A 20,350-nucleotide genomic window follows, 5' to 3' on the forward strand; every position below is an offset into this window, starting at 1 on the left:
AAAGGCGTTTCTGCAAATGTGTGAACACCGCGCACATCCATATACGGCGTGAATTCCGTACAGAAAAAGATCGGTCTGAACAATCTGAGCAGGGGGTGGAGAGGGGCGCAAAGGGCTGTTTGGGCTCATTACCATATGTGTACACCCCGCATTTCATGGGCGCTGGGCGTACGTATGGGCGCACGCTGGGTGTACGTATGGTAATCTTGCCGTGACGCACATGTGGGGGGCGGACAGCTGACATAGCCGAATGCCAGCCCATATCCCTTCTTTCGCACGGAGAAATATCTGAGTGGTCAGGAGCACTATGATCTGTCTGACCGCTCGGGGGGAGGTTCCCACAGATGGGGGAGTTGTTCACATGAAACCTCCACTCGCGGTCCGTTAGCTTGGCGTCTTACGGCATTTGGACGGTGTGAGAGACCCGTACGGTAGAAGGGGCTAAGAACACTCGGTGGCCGTCCAAAAATACGCATCCGTCCGAGTCAACTAGAATAAGGGCCATAGTGTGACTAGGTGTGGGTAATCCGTAACTAGAAGACCTATATTATTATAGCTTCACACATGACCCAATGTCAGTTTCCTCTTATTGGTTAGTTCATGGATAAAGAACATTATCAGGGGTGTAGCGTTACCTTTATGTACCTTATAGCAACATTTTGAAGATGCCTCAAAATAATGAAAAAGAATGTAATCAAATATGAAATATAAGACAACTTAAAAAATGTGTGATCAGTTTTTAAATGCCCCTGCTATCTAATGATTATAGGTTTATTACTGATATAGGGTCAGATGTATCAAGCTTCAAAAAGTGATCAAATGGAGAGAGTGTCCAACAGCCAGCCAATCAGCTCCTAAAAGCCCTTTACAGGCTGGGTTTGAAATATGTCAGGTAGGAGCTGATTGGCTGGTTGTTATTAGGAGTTATGGAATTTTCATAAACATATATATGTTTTAATCTTCAAATGAACTAGCTGATTGGGACAGAAGTCTATGTGTTCATTAAAGTGAGACTGAAGGAAGTTCTGGAGCTATGGAAACTCCCCGCATTTAATTTGTAAGCCTAACTTATTTGCTGACTGTTATTAAAACGTCTTATTAAATCTGGAATAAAGATACGCCTACATGCGAGCTGGAGATTTGCGCAGCATGGCTCTCGCTACAAAGTCCTTGGTTTTCCTGCATGTACACATGACGGAGGATGTCGCTAACGATGCATGGGAGCATCGTTAGCATTTTACCTACATTCTGACATCAGTATGCTACATATACTTAAAACATAGAAGGATTTATAAAATCAAAAGCCCAAAACTAGATACTTTTTAATACTAAATCAATAAACTGACCTTAATAATAATAATAATGTGCTTCTATATTGGAAGGAGTCCAAGATTACGCCGGCCACTCCAAGACTTGGCACATGGTGATCAATGCTCAGGAAGCCTGCGCTCCAACTCTCAGCACGAACTCAAGTTCTTAGTGACGTGTCTATTCAAGCAAGGCCAAGAGGAGCATGTAAGTGGGGAACAGGCATGTACAGATGGTAGCTCAGATCTTCAGGTGGCCAAGAAGCCCTTCCAGAATTCCGGCTTAGTGCTGTAATACAACAAAAGCCAGTAGTCAGAAGCAGCATAATAAGTATGTATTTCTGGATTATGCTTTATAATTGAGGATAAATTATATACAAAAGAAAGTTATCCTGACATTTATTTTACGGAAATGTGTTTACGAAGTGTTCCCTACAGATGTAATCCCTGTCATCTTTGGCCGGGGCGTGTGGTATAATGTGTAAGAGGCATTACAGTGTGTGCCATAATGTGTAATTGTCATTATGACAGAATATGTAATGGTCATAGCAGAGTATGACAATGTTTTGAGGCATAATCCTAGTGCAGTGTAAAAAAAATTTATATAATTTTTTTTTATTTATAATCAAAATTTCTAATATAAAATGCGCCCTCCCAATTTGAAAAAAGTGCCCTGCCCGGTGGTCAGTGCCCTGCCCTAAAAAAATCCTATCAGTCACTGTCCACGTAATTCACAGACGCCAGTCACTGCGGTATGTACATACATCCTTCACCAGTGGCTAAGCAAACGAAATGGTATAAAGTCCATATGTTAATGGGAACCCGCCATCGTTCCGTTCCTCCTCCTGCGGCTATGCCGGGTCGGCGTCCCCTGACTCCTTCTGTCGGGATGAGTAGCTGGGTAGCGTGTGTTTAAAGTGCAAAAGAACAGGCTGTGCTCACTTACCTTATAAAGGAGAGAAGGTCTCCCGCCATAGCCCGTTGCCGCCCGGCACCTGGTGTAGGATGTATGCACATACCAACATGAAGTAAACAGTTTTTTTACACCAAGCAGTGACTGGCGTCTGTGATTTACATGGACAGTGACCGATATTCAAATTAAGCCAGAGCACGCTACCCCAAGCTATTGTAATAGTTTGAGTGATGGAGTTCGGATAGATATATATATATATATATAGAGATATATATATATATATATATATATATATATATATATATATATATATATATATATATATATATATATATATATATATATATATATATATATATATATATATATATATATATATATATATATATATATATATATATATATATATATATATATATATATTGGGTGATGGCCTGACACTCCCGCAAGCTGGGTCCAACTACCCTGGTGCCCTCCAAGTCATATGGGTAGGAAGATAGATGAGGCGGCACTCAATATTGGCAGCAAAATAGGACCAACGTTTCGGGGTCTTAGTCACCCCTTTATCACTTGCACCTTGATAAAGGGGTGACTAAGACCCCGAAACGTTGGTCCTATTTTGCTGCCAATTACACGCTTTATAAAAACCCGTTTGAGTGCCGCCTCATCTATCTTCCTACCCATCTGACTTGGAGGGCACCAGGGTAGTTGGACCCAGCTTGCGGGAGTGCCAGGCCATCACCCAATATATATAGCAATTATTGTAAGCAATTATTGTAAGCAATTATCAGTCCCAAAACTTGCCTTAGTTGACAGTCACTTTCTAAGGAAACTTGGTACTCTTTACCTAGAACGGCGCCTATCGCGACCATCACATGCACTAAAAAACGGGTGCGATGCCCGCGATTTCCCATAGGGATCAATGTTAAAAGTGTGATTGGACGCGATTTTAGTGTTCAATGGCTCAATGGCCGCGATTTTTCCATAGGAAACAATGTTAAATGGGCCACAGAGCCCAAATAGTCACCCTAAAGTCAGAAATGGCCCCCACAATTGTTAACGCCACCCCACGATCAACGTCAACCCGAAGCGTGGTGAGCGAAGCGAGCCCGCGAGGGGTGGCGGTACATGTCCTCCGACCTTTTCATACCCCCACTATCCACGTCGGCGTGGAGTTGAGAATAGAATAGTGTGGAGAGCGCAGCGAGCCACCGAGTCCGAAGCGTGGCGAGCGCAGCGAGCCTCGCGAGGGGACACGGATACCTTCATAGGTAAACGCGTCCCTTCGCGGGCTTCACAGGTATCCGCGTCCCCTCGCCACGCTTCGGGCTCTGTGGCTCGCTGCGCTCGCCACACTATTCTATTCTCAACTCCACGCCGACGTGGATAGTGGGGGTATGAAAAGGTCGGAGGACGCGTACCGCCGCCCTTTGCGGGCTCGCTGCGCTCGCCACGCTTCGGGTTCACGTTGATCTTGGGGTGGCGTTAAAAATTGTGGGGGCCATTTAAGACTTCAGGGGGACTATTAGGGCTCTGTGGCCCATTTAACATTGTTTCCTATGGAAAAATCGCGGGCATTGAGGCATTTAACAATAAAATCGCGTCCAATCACACTTTTAACATTGATCCCTATGGGAAAACCGCGATTTTTTACCCCCGATGACCGCGATGGACATCGTGGGCGCCGTTCTAGGTAAAGAGTACCGGAAACTTTAGTGATCATGTTCCTGTGATACAATATGAATGATAGATACTGGAGTTACAGATACATAAACTTTACACACATAAGGGAGTTATGGACAAAATAGTAGCACTTGCCTGTAGGTTGTGTGTGTAAAGATCACAAAGCCAGCAGTGACTTTTTTTTTCATTTGTAAAAGAAATCAATTGTTCTGTCAGCACGTCATATGTCCCGAGGTCAACAAACAATGAAAACTACTCAGTTTGTGATAGCTAATGGCCCAATAAGCATGAAAGGTTTCACAATCCCAGTCTTGTGATCAGAGTACTGTGGGGTAGATTTATTAAGCTCGGTGAAGTGGTTTTTTTTTCCACCGGCCAATCAGCTCCTAATTGTGAAGTTACAGGCTTGGTTTGAAAAACAGACAGGTAGGAGCCGATTGGCCATTGATAATAAACAGACACTTTGGGGAAAATTTACTAAAGGAAATTTGTAAAAAATAGGTGTATTTGTATCCAGAAATACACTTATTTTTGATATTTACTATCCCGAAAATACGGCAATTCGTAGTCGTATTGATGTGCTATCAATACGACTACGAATTGCCCTATTTTCGGGATAGTAAGGGGGAAATTTACTAAAGGAAATTTGTAAAAAATAGGTGTATTTGTATCCAGAAATACACTTATTTTTGACATTTACTATCCCGAAAATACGGCAATTAGTATTCGTATTGATGTGCTATCAATACGAATATGAATTGCCGTATTTTCGGGATAGTAAATGTCAAAAATAAGTGTATTTCTAAATACAAATACACCTATTTTTTACAAATTTCTTTTAGTAAATTTCCCCCTAAATGTCAAAAATAAGTGTATTTCTGGATACAAATACACCTATTTTTTACAAATTTCCTTTAGTAAATTTCCCCCTTTACCGAGCTTTATAAATCTACCCATTACATACAGCATATACCTATTTGTAGGTCTAATGAACACAATGACCAGTAGGTGGCGACTGAGTACATTCTTTATAGAAGTCTGTAAATATACTGTACATACTGACAACAAGCCTGAATTAGACCCGATTGCTGGGCAGCGAATTCAAAGCCTGAGTGATTATGGAATGAATGTGCATGAAGCACGTGGCCTCCATGGGATAAAATTCAGTGTCTTCTTTCATGCTGGTCACTCACAAGGTGATTGACAGGTGGGCCAGCGCTTGAGGAGGCACCCGGTCAATTAATGGGAGTGTCACGAAAAATGGAGGCGCGGATAGGCGTTTTCAGGGAGGGACTCTGAAGTCAGCTCTGGCCTTGATCTGCTATGGTGTAAATCCTGGGCTAAGCTAACACTGCACACAGTGGGGAAATTATTCGATGGTGAGTGTGCTGCAAATGGATTTTCCATTTTGCCAGGATATTACAGCCCATTCGCAGCCTTGACGGACAGCGGCTATGTGATCGCAGGTCTCTGCTTTTCAGCACAGCAGCCCTGTGATCCGGTCTGAATCGGGCCCAACATTCTTGAAAAGCAGCAATGAGTTGAACAATGTGAGTGACTGCATGGACTGGTATGCTGTATTTCTACTCTGCGCTCTATCAGTAGGAGATCCTGTCCTTAGTTACTGATATTGCAAACACATTAGGCAGAGTACACACGGATGTTTGCACTTTGGACGTGATTTGGAGAACTAAAAATGATGTCATACGTTTTCTCTCTTCAGCACTTTATCACTTGTCAAACATAGGCTTGCTTACGATTACATCAGTGACATTTTCTGCTGTTTCACTCCACAATGTAATTGGTAGCTATAAAAGTATTAGGAGTTATTCAGACCTGACCGCTATTGTGTGGATTCGCACGCAATCGATTATCGAAGGATTGACAAACAGCTACAATATCCTGCGATTTCTTTATTTGCAAGCCAGCTGCTGTCTGATTGACAGGAAGCCGATGTTTGGGGGTGGTAATCGGCCGTTATCTTGGAGTGTCAGGGAAAAAACAGGCGTGCACAGGCATTTTCAGGGAGGGTGCGTGACATCAGCTCTGGCGATCAGTCTGTTTTGATCGCACAATTGTGGAAGGTCAGAGTCCACACACACAGGTGAAACATCATTTGCTGGTGAGTGCATCTGTAGGTCGCTTGGACAGATTTTCGCAAGCCATTTGAAGACTTGAACAGAATGGGTTTTCACACTCGCGGGGTGGCGGCAATTTGATCGCAGGGCTCTGCAAAATTGCAAAGCAGCTATCAGGGCTGAATAGCCCCCATTGTTCAGTACTTCAGTACAAGTGATAGATTTTTACCTTGTGAACAAGGCCTTCCTACCTCATTGTCTCTTATTCTTATTTTGTGTTGTTTTCTGGGTGTGCGGTACCCAGTGACTGTGTCCTTGGATACAACTTTACTGGCTCGGTAGTGTGAACTCCTCGACCATCTTGACTAGCTTGAGTGTTACTCAGATAATGAACCAGTACTTGTGTATTATCTGGGCGCCCGATTTTTTCATCGGGTCAGGAAAATCGCGTCGATCGCATTGCATGCGACCAAATCGCACATGCGATGCAATCAACGCAATTTTTCCATAGGAATCAATGTTAAATGGTTCCAAATGGTCCCTGATACCCGATTTCACATTAGGGGCAATGTTAAATGCCCCCCAATTAGGTGTATGCCCCCTCATTATTAACGCCACCCCACCATCAACGCCACCCCACCATCAATGCCAACCCGAAGCGTGGCGAGCGCAGCGAGCCCGCGAGGGGCTGCGGTACGCGTCCTCCGACTTTTTTCATACCCCCACTATCCACGTCGGCGTGGAGTTGATTTTATACAGTGTGGCGAGCGCAGCGAGCCCGCGAGGGGCGGCGGTACGCGTCCTCCGACTTTTTTCATACTCCCACTATCCACGTCGGCGTGGAGTTGATTTTATATAGTGTGGCGAGCCACCGAGCCCACAGCGTGGCGAGCCCTGTGGAATACGAGCTCGAAGCGTGGTGAGCGGACTCGGATTACTTAACATGTATTTTGCGTCCCCTCGCCACGCTTCGGGCTCGGTGGCTCGCTGCACTATATAAAATCAACTCCACGCCAACGTGGACAGGGCCGGATTTCCCACTAGGTACGTGAGGCACGGGCCTATGGGTGGCACCTGCTGGGGGCGGCAAACAGTTGCATGATTTTTTTATTCTTTTAAAAATATAATTACCTCACGGAAAGTGCCCACCTACAGCTGTACCTGCGGCACTTGTAAACTAGTGCCGCGGATCGAGTGTTGAACACCTGGCGCCAGAAAGGCAGCCCTTTAGTGCCAGCGAGTCAATGACAGGAGCTTTGCCCTTCCGGCGCCGGGGATCGAGTGCTGCTGACCTGACAGTCAACAGCTTCTGGCGACCATGAGACGAGAATAGCCCTGGCAGCTGGTGCCGGGGACCACAAAATGAGCAGTGGCGGCGGGCGCAGGGGAGGAGGAGAGAGAGGAGCAGTTTCAGGTGCCGGGGAACACAAGATGAGCAGTGGCGGCAGGCGCAGAAGAGGAGGAGAGAGAGGAGCAGTGACAGTTGCCGGGACCACAAGAGGAGCAGCGGCGGCAGGGGACAAGGAGAGAGAGGTGCAGCGGCAGGCAGCCCTGTGGCACAGGGATCAACTTCTGCTGAAGACCTGGCATAAGGGGGATGCCACATTGCTATGCTGGGGAGAGGGAGCTGAAGACCCGGGGGAAAGCAGCCCTGCAGTGCTGTTGAAGGTACATGCACTGTTTTGGAGTGGGCAGAGCTCTCCCTATCCCCCTCTCCCTCCCCCTTTGTCTCTCTCCTTCTCTCCCCCCCCCCTCTCTCCTTCTCCCCCCCCCCTCTCCTTCTCCCCCCCCCCCCTCTCTCCTTCTCCCCCCCCCCTCTCTCCTTCTCCCCCCCCCCCCTCTCTCCTTCTCCCCCCCCTCTCTCCTTCTCCCCCCCTCTCTCCTTCTCTCCCCCCTCCCCCTTCTCTCCCCCTCTCTCTCCCACTTCCTTTCTCTCTCCCCCTCCCCCTCCCTCTTTCCCACTATCTTCCCCTCCTTCTATCTACCCCCCTCTTTCCCCCCCTCTCTCTCTCCCCTCCTCTCTCTCTCCCCCCCCCTCCTCCTCTCTCTCTCTCCACCCTTCTTTGTTTCCCTTTTATTTCCCTGCCTATATTGGGGGGGGGGGGGGGGCGGCAAAAAAATTGGTGCCTAGGGGCGGACTAACACTTAACGTGGATAGTGGATAACTGGACGTGGATAGTGGGGGTATGAAAAGATCGGATGATGCGTACCACCGCCCCTCGCGGGCTCGCTGCGCTCGCCACACTTCGGGATGGTGTTGATGGTGGGGTGGCGTTAACAATGCGGGGGCATTTGGGCTAATACACCTAATTGGGGGGCCCTGGGGGGGGGGGCATTTAACATTGCCCCTAATGTGAAATCAGGTGCCCGGGACCATTTGGAACCATTTAACATTGATTCCTATGGAAAAATCGCGCCGATCGCATCGCATTGCATGCCTTAAGTTAAGGCATGCAGTTTTCAACATCGGGCGCCCAGATAATACACAAGTACCGATGAAACTATCGGTCTCATAAGTGTGCCATGAGCGTGTTAGATGACTTCCGCACTCATTCGTATTATGCATGCGCAGATTGGAGACTTGTAAAGATGGATCATCTGGATCAAAATGTGCCCTTTACAAAAAGCTACCTGATCCAGCTAGTGCAAAGATGTATGTGGACACATCTGTCACACATTTTCCAGAGTCTAACATAAACAAGAGAAGAACAGATACCATATATACTCGAGTATAAGCCTACTTTTTCAGAACAGTTTTTATGCTGAAAAAGCCCCCTCGGCTTATACTCGAGTGAGGGTCCCACTTGAGTCAATAAGTTTTCCCAGTTTTTTGTTGTAAAATTAGGTGCCTCAGCTTATATTCAGGTCGACTTATACTCGGGTATATACGGTATGCTCTTACTTCTTATGTACATGTGGAATTTTTCCACACATCTCTGCTGAAGGGTAAGGATAAGCTTGGGCATCCATGAGATGGTGCAAAAAATCTTGGGGGGGGAAATGGCCGTGTTCCTTTTTACAAAGCAAGAGCAAATTCTTTATCATAATCTTGGTTCACAAAACTATACTTTTTCCATGCTATGCCTTTATTCTCTCACACATTACTCTAAATACAACCCTGATGCCCTCCCCTTGAAATGATCCTGTTTGTATTGGTCTGTTATGTATGTACACTGTGTGGGAGCAGTGGTTATCGGAAACAAATTCCCTGTGTATTATGTATGCTGTACATTGATATACTTGGCAATAAAGTGATTCTGATTCTGATTATTCTAGGCAGTACTATCTGCTGTAAAAAAGGCTCAATTTGGCAGGCACCTCATGGAGCAACATGAAGCCAAAGTGATGGGCATCACGGATGGTGTAATGGTTAGCATTACTGCCTCACAGCGCTGAGGTCATGGGTTCAATACCCACCATGGCCCTAACTGTGTGGAGTTTGTATCTTCTCTCCGTGTTTTAGTGGGTTTACTCCAGGTACTCCGATTTCCTCCCACAATCCAAAAATATATTGTTAGGTCAATTGGCTTCCAACAAAAATTAACCCTGGAATGTCTGTGTGCGCATGTACATGTGGTAGGGAATATAGATTGTAAACTCCACTGGGGCAGGGACTGATGTTCAACTATACTCTGTAAAGCGCTGCATAATATGTATGCTCTGAAACTGTTAATAAATAAATAAAATAGGCTTGTAAAATTATGCTCGTACACACTTGATATTGTAAAAGATTATGCCCTTTTCTCTTTTGTAAGAAGAGTTTTTATGAATGATGTATTTCTGTGTATTTGTGTCAGGATGTTACGCCAAGGATCAGCCCACACAATGGAGTGATGAGATTAGAGCAGTCTGAAGACCTCAAGCATGGGTGTCTACTAAAGGCACGGTAGGTCTGGCTAATTCTCATACATCAGATTTTACACATAAAATTATTGTTATCACCTAGTTTTGAAACTGGTATGACTGTAAGCATATTTGTCTGGACCTGATTTGCACATTTAGCATGGCAAAGCAGGTCCGTAGACTGGCAGCATGCACTAACATTAATTATGCTGAAGTGGAAGAGCGTTAACTCACTGCTTTGGCCAAGTGCATGCTCCCTCTCGCGGCTGTAGCTGCTGTCTAGCACTTACACTGATTGTGCACCGATCTGAAATACTGCAGCGGGGCCTGGGGCTTTTTGAATAGAAAAAAATAAATGGCCACCCGTATTTTAGTTTGCACAATGCCTGGCTGTCAGAGCCAGGGACAGTGCTGGGCAGCTATCTAAGTCAAATCGATAGCTGCACATGGTGCACTGTCTTGCAGATAATAGTGCAGAAAATGAAGGGGTGCACAGTGCTGTTGAGTAGCACACAGCCGCACATTCATACATAGGGAGAAGAGGTATTTGTAGCACATGATGTGCGCATATACTGCCAGACTACATAACGCAGGATAATAGATTCCCCCCCACCGTTACAGATCAACTCGTAAATTGCACTTGTGTTGATCAGAAAGAAGAGAAAACAATGGCTCACTATAGAATTTGCCTTCACAGACAAAGAATAACATATTCTACAACACTAAAAATGGAAAAATAGATAATTTTACGTGGATCAATTACCCCAGTTCTTGTAATAAAAGAATCTAATTTCAAATGGGCAGCTTAATTAAGATATGCGGATGGTAAAATCATTTATCTTCCATTCGTAATATCTTTATATTGGCTTCAAATATGTCTGTACACATTACATAACCTATAAAGAGACTTTGGGGCATTTTAAATCCTGGACCGATATTTCCTACAGTCGGTAATATCAGGCAGAACCTATTCATTCCCGGCCCTTTTAGTCCGGGACTCGCCGCTGCATATCCATCTATTTAATTAAGTCAGATATGCATTGTTAGAAACGGCTGCTTAATTTTTGAATTAGCAGCCGTTAAAAAAAAAAAAAAAAAAGACGTAGATTTGCAGTCTTGTCACACTTTTGTGATTGTTTCTGAAAGTCGTAAGATCTGAACGGACATTGAATAGGTCGAATGTACATTTGAACTATTCGTGTCGAAAACAAGCAATATTTTCAAAAAGAGGTAATATCAGCCGGGATTGACTAAGCCCTTTTAATGCTGGCCTTCTACCAAGTTAGGACCATCCCTTTCATTAGGGTTTCCTATCTGCCTCAAATATTGCTCAGTTTAGCCTAAACAAAATGGCTTAATTTAGTGAACAAAAATTAGTAAAATGGCACAATGAGTGTATGTTACTATTGGTACGTGCCTGTGTTGGAAGCTTTGTTTTGTGCTGAGTAAAGTAGGGTAAAGTTCACCTAGAAAGGTGCTTCTACAATGACAAGAAGCAAAATGTGTCCTTTAAAAAAAAAAAAAAGTGACCTGATCCAGCCAGTTTAAAGATGTTTGTGGACACATTTGTGCACGCATTTTCCAGAGTCTAACATAAACAAGAACAGATATGCTCTTATTTATGTACATGTTTTAATTTCCACACATCTCTGCTGAAGGGTAAGGATGATCTTGGGCATCAGGGATTGAAGAGGGGAGAGACTGGTGAAAGGAAGAGTCAAGGTGAGAGTTGAAAAAAAGAGTGTAGATATAGGTTTTGTGGAGAAAGGGGTGTAATATGAACTATTATATGGAGGTGAAGGTAACTGGATTGTGTGAAGACTTCAATATGAGGAGGAAATAATTGGGGGGGGGGGGGGGGGGGGGCAATGTTGAAGATAGAACCAAAGTGAACAGAAGAAATCATTAATTTTTCCACCATGATAGAGACAAGAAGAAAGGAAGATGGTGAGCTTGGTTTTGGACATGTTGATCCACATGGAGATGTTGTGTTGTAATAAAATAGAAAATCAGAAGAGGGAAAGATCAGGGGAGGAGAGCTACATTTGAGTGTCACTTGCAAAGATGTGGTATCTGAGGTCGAAGTTCAGTATGTGAGCACCAAGATAAAAGGTGTAAAGAGAAGAGCAGGGGGGCATGAACAAAGCAATAATGGGCAACAGCAGAGACAGGAATTAGAGAGGGGTTAACAGTAGAAGGCTGGGAGTAAATCAGAAGTAATAACACCACATACTGTATATCATCAGCCAGATACATATTTACATAATTTCAATATGCCATACGGTGCAAGTTAGCCACGCCGAGTGGTGTAGTGTAATGTCTTTTTCATTAAATCGCTCTCTTATTCGCATTACAGATGTAACAAAACACCACTCAATCTGTACCAGAAACATAGACAACTTTAACCACACCGGAATTACTTTTAAATATGTACAATGTTGTACAATGTTGAAGATGAAGCACAACGGAACTTGGTACAAAAGCAAACAACAGATTAAGATAATTACTGGCAAAACATGTTCTGGGCCTCCAGGTCATGTGGAATTTAGATTGGGCCCAATTCATTAATGTGCACAGAAGTAAGAAAATAGCAGCCAGCTAATTTTCACACTTATGTGCATGCGCAGCTGGTGTAGTGCGCATGCAAGAAGTTTCAAAGTGCAATCGCATCCCGGAAGGATGGGAACGTAATTTGATTGACAGCTGTGGGCATTGAACGAATGGAAACGCAGAGTTTAGGGGGAGTGGTCTGGACAACGCTGGCTTATTCGGATCATTTTCAGGGTACCTGCATGACGCCACACGCATAAGATGCGAAACAAGAAATGGCGGCGGTGTGCTGGGCTTCGCAGAGGTTGCAATGATTTCTGCGCTGCAATTGCAATTATATTGCGATCGCATCCCAGGGCAATCCTTTTCATGAAAAGCGGCCTTGCTCTGTGCTGGGCAGCCCCCAAGCATGTGATAACATGCAGTCACAGTGGTCATAAATCTTGGTCACAATATTTGGATGGATGGTGTTCAAAACAGAGACCAGCACTTAAGTAGCACAATTGCATTTTCTTGCTTAGTTTAACTTAACTTTCCCCCCTTTAGTGAGATTATAGATGACAGGGCGATATGATGTATTTACACAATCTTAAGTCAATAGAGTCTTGCTGATTTACTTATGTAGACAGACATAATTTCCATTGTACTAAGTACTTTCCACACAGACAAAGGAAAATAAAATGTACTCTGGAGAAGCATACATCAAGGACTGAAAGCATCATAAAAAATGAAGCAATGATCACACGTGTAATATGTCTACAATAAATGTCATCAGCCGTTATAAACAAAACAAATCCATCTGATCATGTGACGGCTATCATTGTTCTTTTACACAGTGCTTTATATCAGAGGGTATGATACTATATCAGTAAGAACCTCTTGTCTGAAGAGCTGATATCAGAGGTGAATTGTTCTCTGGACAATGAATTCTAGCGAGTTGTGAGCAGATAGGGTTACGTCTGAGTAATCACAATACGTTCGCTATTACTGGTTAACCATGATTTTTCTTATGGTTTTTAAGACTGAAGCCTCTGCGGCCGGTACATCTCATTGGGCCGACTGTAGCTGTGTGCCAAGGCATGTTGCCAGGTAAGTTGGTAAAATGTTATCTATGCCCATATGTCTTCTCCCTCTGAAGGAATGTAACTGCCTTGATTCTGTTTATGGGAGATTAGGAATATTATAGCATGTTAGGTGTATTGATTTACTATAGTATGCGTGGGTGTGGATCGTATTGTCGACCAAACTTAGGTCGACAATCATTAGGTCGACACCATTGGGTCCACAGGGTTCTAGTTCGACATGGGACAGGGTTGACATGGGTTTAGGTCGACAAATGCGTTAGGTCGACATGGGTTAGGTCAACAGGTCGCGAGGTTTTTCAATGTTTTTTTACCTGAATGTCAACACAGTCGACATGGACACAGTTGGAAGTCAACCGCTGCCCCTCGCATCGCTCGCATTGCTTGGCACACTATTTAATTCTCACACCACGTCCTAGTGGATGGTAGGGCATAAAATACAGATTGTCGGCACATGTCGGCTCAAAAAACAATGAAAAAAACCCATGTTGACCTTGCGACCTGTTGACCTAGCCCATGTCGACCTAGTCCCATGTCGACCTAGACACCTGTCGACCCAACTGTGTCGACCTAAGTCTGGTCGACAATACGACCGTATCCCATATGCGTGCATAAAACTATATAAAAGAAAGGCAGACTAACGGTTATATAGCGATATTATCCCGTATTTACAGATAAACAGCATTTTATCTATACCTGCGCAATTCAATACTAAAATAAAGAATTACAAGAGTACATAAATGACAAATATAAATAAGGAACAATTAAGGCAGGGGTGGCTAGACTCATGGACCAACTGATCTACGCTAAGGACAGGTCATCTTTTCTGATCTACAATACCACAGTACTGAATGTAATATTAATGGGTGCCGGACGGGATCCCGACAGTCATTTAGCCGACGTCGAGATCCCGACTGTTGAAACACTGACAGACGGGTTACCAACGGCCACTGGCTATTCTCCCTCGTGGGGGTCCACAACCCCTATAGAGGGAGAATAGAATAGGTGGCGAGTGTAGCGAGCCACCGTGCCCACAGTGTGTAGAGCGCAGCGAGCCCGCAAGGAGCTTTGTTGCGCTCGCCATGCTGTCTGAGTCCGGCCAGTCGGGCTAATGACTGTCGGAACCCTATACCACACCCATATTAATTAGGTCAACTAGGCTTAAAGCATAGATTAGACATGTCCAAACAGTGGCCCTCTAGCTGTTGCGAAACTACACATCCCAGCATTCCCGAATAGCAAAACTGTTGCAATGCATTATGGGACTCGCAGTTTCACAACAGCTGTAGGAATATAGTTTGGAAATGTGTGGCATATATGTTAAGCCCTGTACCCACTAGGCGATATAATGAGCGATAGGGGTCATTTTGGTATTTCTGAGCGATAGCGTTCATTATATCGGCCAATGTGTACGCCTCCAATGATGCACAATGAGATCTCCCGTGGGCCACTAATGACCTCCCTCATGTGCATGTACAGACGAGGGAGCACATTGCTAACGAGGACCCCCGCTCCCCCCAGCGCAATCGGCAAGTGTGTATGCAAAGTAGTGACAAACCAGTAGGTAATGTTGTGGCCGGGTCTCAGTCCCGCGCTAACCTGCTCTCCACACATGGCTAATGGCAGTGAAAGAGTGAAACCCTGTACCGTGGCACCCTTTTCAAAGAGACAATGGGCCTGATTCAGACCTGTATGTTCGCTGCCTAGCGAACAGGTAAATGCTGCCCGCCGCGCACCAATTCCCCCCCCCCCGCGCGTGCACGTGCCCCGCAGCACAAATCTCAGCACTTGAATTGAATGATTTCTGCAGCCTTCAGTCTGAAAGTCAATACTTACTTTTAAGATGGCTGCTGATCTCCAAATTTGGGGCGGGTGCTGACGTCATGTCACATCAGCCGCCCGTCCTGAGCAGGCATCAACATGCCTGCGTTCCGGAAGCCCAGCATTTTTATGGGGATGCCCATAAAACACTGGGTGTTCCCCTGCTGCCGCTTCCTGTACACCCCCTTCCCTCGCCTGACAGTGCGAACGCCTTGGGAAGTGTGATACTGGCTGAAGGCTTCGCACAGGGCTGCTGCGCATGCAAAAAAAACAACATCCGAAAGGGGGATGGATTTGGCCCCATCCGAATGGGTCTGAATAAGGCTTAATAGATGCTGCATGCTGAAGGATCAGGAAAGGACTGGGGACAGAGGTGTGAGTTTACCCCCCAGAGCAGATATATTATATATGTAACAATGGGGCAGATGTATTAAGCCTGGTGAAGAGATAAACTGGAGATAAATTGGAAGGAGATAACGCACCAGCCAATCAGATCCCAACTGTCATATTTCAAACACAGCTGATTGGCTGGTGCGTTAACGCTTCCAAGTTATCTCCACTTTATCTCCAGTTTATCTCTTCTCCAGGCTTAATACATCTGCCCCAATGAAAGAAACGAGGCGGCACTCTCCAGACTTGTGATAACATAAAATGGTCCATTATTCCTACGTACGTCATGGGAAACACGGCACCTTCTTACATGGTGGAGAAGCAGTATGATAGGAAAGCTGTGCAAAGTGGCGAAAAATGGCTGGGCAGGGGGGAAATCGTTAGGTGGGTATGCACTGAGCTATTTTCAGCCCAGCAATTACAGCGGTCATCGCTGTCCATACACGATGGGCAAAAAACCCAGTATGTATGGACCTTTACAGTTTTATTATATGTACAGAGGACATCATTTACAGATATTCATTACAGATACTGAAATACCTCATGAATATCACTTTTGTATTCTGTACATATATTTACTGTGTGTATCTTTGTCATTTGCAGAGAGACTCCAGTGTAACCCAGCCTTAGATGGCCTGACCAAACTACAGCACACGCTATTTGGGAACGTGCCCATTAAGCACCCAAAATCTTCCAATACCATTCACTACACGTCCCTCACCTCCCTGACCAATCACAAAACTGCTCAGAGGAATATGGAGGAGTATTTCCCACCTGTCAATGTGCATGGCATAACATCTTGAGATAAACATTCAGCAGGAATAATATTAATTAAGGATGCAGAGACCCACATTTATCTAAATACAGTACATGAACATAAACACATGAAACGCATTTTTAGAACATAAACTATTTAACACCTAGATAACAAAATAAATATACCATGTTTTACATTGAAAACATAACCCAAAAGTGTTTTGTTTCTCTTTAAAAAGAAGTTTCTATGTACTAAAGGATTACAAATGTCACCAGTACAGGTGATGTCTGAGACTTTTGTTCAGTTACCCAGTGAAAATAAAAAAGTTATACCTCTAGGTGATATATATATATATATATATATATATATATTAAAAAAAAAACTACGTGCCATGACAGCATTGAGTGTGGTATACCTGTTAGACATTAACTTTGTCAACATTGGGATGTCCCTAAAGCGCCCGAAGCGTGGCGAGCGGACGGGGAAAACTAAGCAAATAGCTTAGTGGGCGCCCAACTAAACATATAAGTACCTTTTATTGTGACATTTTGCAAATATCAATATTACACATTTGAAATAATAATAATAATAATTATTATTATTATATTTTTATGACACCGCAAGAGTTCTGTAGTGCTGTATGTAGTGGATAGAAAATAGAGGGGGAGATGTATCAAACCTTGGAAAAGTGGAGAGAGATAGAGCACCAACTGTTGTGCTATAAAATGACATAAGCTGATTAGTTGGTACTTTAGCCGGTATTGTATTACAGTAGGTGAATTTTTTTTTATCAGCTGATAAAGATGTCCTGATGGTCATTACTGCACTGTCCAATTATAGGCTGTTTTTATCAGATGAAAAAGCATAAGGTGCCCACACACTAGAAGATTTTTTGGCCGATTGTCCGATTGTCGATAAATCGGCCGATATATCGTACGATATTTACCGATAATCGGCCGATATCGGTCCGATGCACGCTCCCGTGGATCTTTAGCTGAATCTCCTGATCTTACGTGCTGCACAAAAGATCAGAAGATTTATCAAAAGATCCATAGGAACGCACACGGGATCTTAAGAAAAATCTTTGGTAAAGATGTGCACTTGCCTGAAATCTTTGGTCCAGAGCGGACCAAAGATTTGAAGGCTAAAATTTATGCACACATCTTAAGGTGCCCACACACTAAAAAGATCTGCGATCATAAGATGTGCGCATAAATTAGCCTTCAAATCTTTTATCTGTCCTGGACAAAAGATTTCAGGCAAGCGCACATCTTTACGAAAGATTTTTCTTAAGATCCCTTGTGCGTTCCTGTGGATCTTTTGTTAAATCTTCTGATCTTTCACGCAGCATGTAAAGAAGGGTACCGTACGAGTGATAAACGGCAAAAAACTGTCTTGTTTGTCCATACTCGGTAGGTCGACGGTTCTTTGCTGTTTAATTTTCATCCGACAGGACGGCCCCATATCGGAAAAAAATTGCAGTGTGTACGCACGATCGATCGATATGCTGCCGTCCTTGCGACTATACTGCCAAAGCTGGAACGCCCATGTGGGCGTTCCATAGCTGCATGATCTCTCGGCAGGGTGACAAAAAAAAAAAATGACGTGGGGTCCCCCCCCCACGGCTGTATCCAGCACCAGGCTGACAGAGTCGGGGCTGGTATTAAAAAATCAGGAAACCCGATAAATAGGGGTTCCCTGATTTTTTAAAACCAGCCACATGCTCCAGGTCCGGGGCTGGTTCCCAAAATACAGGGGACAAAAGGCCTTATACTGCTCGGTACGGTGGGACCGTATACGGGCGGATTGGTTTTTTTTTTCATTTGCGCATGCGTAGCTTTCGCAATGCGCAGGTGCGGCGACCTCACACCGCTCACGGACGGGTCTCTCCATGCGAAAAAACCTGTCCGCAAGAGTTCGGTCATTGTGGGTGGCATGGAGCCGTTTTTAGGGGAGTGGCCGGAATAATGAGGAAAACTGGGCATAAACATGGGCGTACACGGGGGGTGTGCACCAAAAATGTACGGTGCTACAACCGCTCGATCGGCGAACGCACCGTGCATTTTGGGCCAAAAACAGGCAGACGCCAAAGATAGCTCCAGACTACCCCTAGAGATACAGTATGAGAGCGGACGCCTGGGTCTGCTAATTAATGCTGATTACTACACCTGAATGTAATAAGCAATGCTAATTAAGTCGTTTTTTTTTCAGTTTGATTTTGCAGTGTAAATGATTGCAGCTTTAAAAAACCTGGAGATTTCTTACCAAATCTCTCACTTTCTAAAGGTGCCCACACACTAGAACGATTTTTGGGCCGATTGGCCGATTTTCGATAAATCGGTATCGATTTCGAAAATCGGTCGAAAATCGGCCGATGCTCGCTCCCGTGGATCTTTTGCTAAATCTTCTGATCTTACGTGCTGCACAAAAGATTTTTTTTTTTTTTTTTAAGAAATTTTATTGCGATTTTCAAAAAATTTGACAAACAATGCATCTCGCATGGCAAGTAGAATCCAAATCCAGACATATCCTGGTACATTGGAGATGATGAAGAATAACTTTTACAAAAGTTCCTGAAAATACAGTTCCAAATATATTTACTAAACAACTATGGAAAGATTGAAAGGTGCAAGTGCACCTATAGCTTCGATATACTATGTAGTAATGTCAATAGAGGGGAGTACATTAAGGTATTGGGGGGGGGGGGAGGGGAAACACATGAGGAAAGCGATAAAGAGGGGTACACCTAAACAATAGGGGCTTCCGGTCCAGTATTAGAGAGTAGATATATCGTTGCAAGTATTGGACAATTATTTATACAAATCAGTTTCCAGCAGCTACCTGACGCAGCAGGTTCCAAGAGGTGTTTTCAAACAATCTCATTATATGATTTTGAGACTGATTATCAAGGGTATTAATAAAGTATTCCCATTTTTTGTAGAATTTTTCAACACCCATCTCAACATCTGGTATCGTGGATCTCCTGTCACAATACAGAATCTGCACCATTTTTTGTTTTACTTCCATAAGAGATGGAGCAGATCGACTCGTCCAATGTATTAGAATAATTTTCTTGGCTACAGTGGTTAACGTGACTAATAGCCGGATTTTATGCTGTTTATCAGGGCCTAAATTCCAATTCCTGAAGTTTCCACAGATACATGCTAGTGGGTCAGGGGTTAGATGTAGAGAAAGCATAGAGTTAATAAATTGAACTATTTTGTACCAGAATTTCCGTATCTTCCTACATCCCCATATACAGTGAAAGAAATCAGCTTGAGACACAGAACATTTGACACAGGCACCTGATTCAGAACTCGTCATATGTTTCCTCTGAGCAGGTGAGATATACGCCCTGTGGATCGTTCTAATATGAACTTCCTGTAAGTAGGAGGACTGTAAATACTTAAGGGTGGAGTCGTATTGGGATAATAGGTCAGGCAATAAGGTGATACTGGGGGTATCTGATGACCATCTTTGTAATGTAGGTGTCCAGCTAGTGGAAGCGGTTAGAGATGTTAGTGGTATATATAGGGTGCTAATTCTGAATGGAACAGAGGGAATAAGTTTAAGAAGGGATAGCAAAAGATTTGCTGTGTTATCGGTGGTATTGGGTTTGGGTAGGGATTGGATGTAATGTCTAACCTGAAGATACATGTAGAAGTTTTGAGAAGGGAGTTGGTATTGAGACTGGAGATCCGCGAATGAAAGCAGTTCGCCTCCAGGGTCATAGACTTTGGAAATAGAGGCCAAACCTTTCTCTCTCCATTGGGAGAAAGTAGAATTGGATAGTGATGGGGTAAAAGCAGGGTTTCCCCATAGTGAAATATATGGGGAGTAGAGCGGGCTATAGTGGAATTTTTTGGTAACGGCTAACCAAGCACGGTAGGTATCTCTGAACAGGGGATGTTCTCTGATATCCGATG

At 44.1% G+C, this 20,350-nt stretch overlaps 2 protein-coding genes across 6 annotated transcripts in view; one reads left to right on the forward strand and one right to left on the reverse strand.

Moving 5' to 3' along the window:
- PIGC (phosphatidylinositol glycan anchor biosynthesis class C) overlaps positions 1-20,350 on the reverse strand; it is a 44,217-nt gene that overhangs the window by 8,264 nt on the left and 15,603 nt on the right. For 4 of the 5 annotated variants that reach the window (XM_083157026.1, XM_083157028.1, XM_083157029.1 and 1 more), the window contains one exon: positions 1,347-1,596. The exons of the other annotated variant lie outside the window; for it this stretch is intronic. The gene's annotated coding sequence lies outside the window, so the exon portion shown is untranslated. The remainder of the gene's footprint in view (positions 1-1,346; positions 1,597-20,350) is intronic. 5 annotated transcript variants of the gene reach the window in all.
- LOC146027070 (uncharacterized) lies at positions 5,978-16,761 on the forward strand. The gene is made up of 4 exons (XM_083158071.1): positions 5,978-6,025; positions 9,779-9,867; positions 13,396-13,463; positions 16,271-16,761. The coding sequence occupies exons 2-4, from the start codon at positions 9,815-9,817 to the stop codon at positions 16,468-16,470; spliced, it is 321 nt and encodes a 106-aa protein (XP_083014197.1). The 5' UTR covers positions 5,978-6,025; positions 9,779-9,814; the 3' UTR covers positions 16,471-16,761.

The sequence above is a fragment of the Crinia signifera genome, chromosome 8 (genome assembly GCF_055691185.1).
Source record: "Crinia signifera chromosome 8, ASM5569118v1, whole genome shotgun sequence".
NCBI classification, from domain to species: domain Eukaryota; kingdom Metazoa; phylum Chordata; class Amphibia; order Anura; family Myobatrachidae; genus Crinia; species Crinia signifera.

Bases quoted from the DNA above. Each gene is read 5' to 3' on its own strand.
- LOC146027070 (XM_083158071.1), top strand. From the start codon at position 9,815: ATGAGATTAGAGCAGTCTGAAGACCTCAAGCATGGGTGTCTACTAAAG. The intron at 9,868-13,395 runs GTAGGTCTGGCT...ATGGTTTTTAAG, and splicing joins GGGTGTCTACTAAAGGCACG to ACTGAAGCCTCTGCGGCCGG. The intron at 13,464-16,270 runs GTAAGTTGGTAA...TGTCATTTGCAG, and splicing joins GTGCCAAGGCATGTTGCCAG to AGAGACTCCAGTGTAACCCA.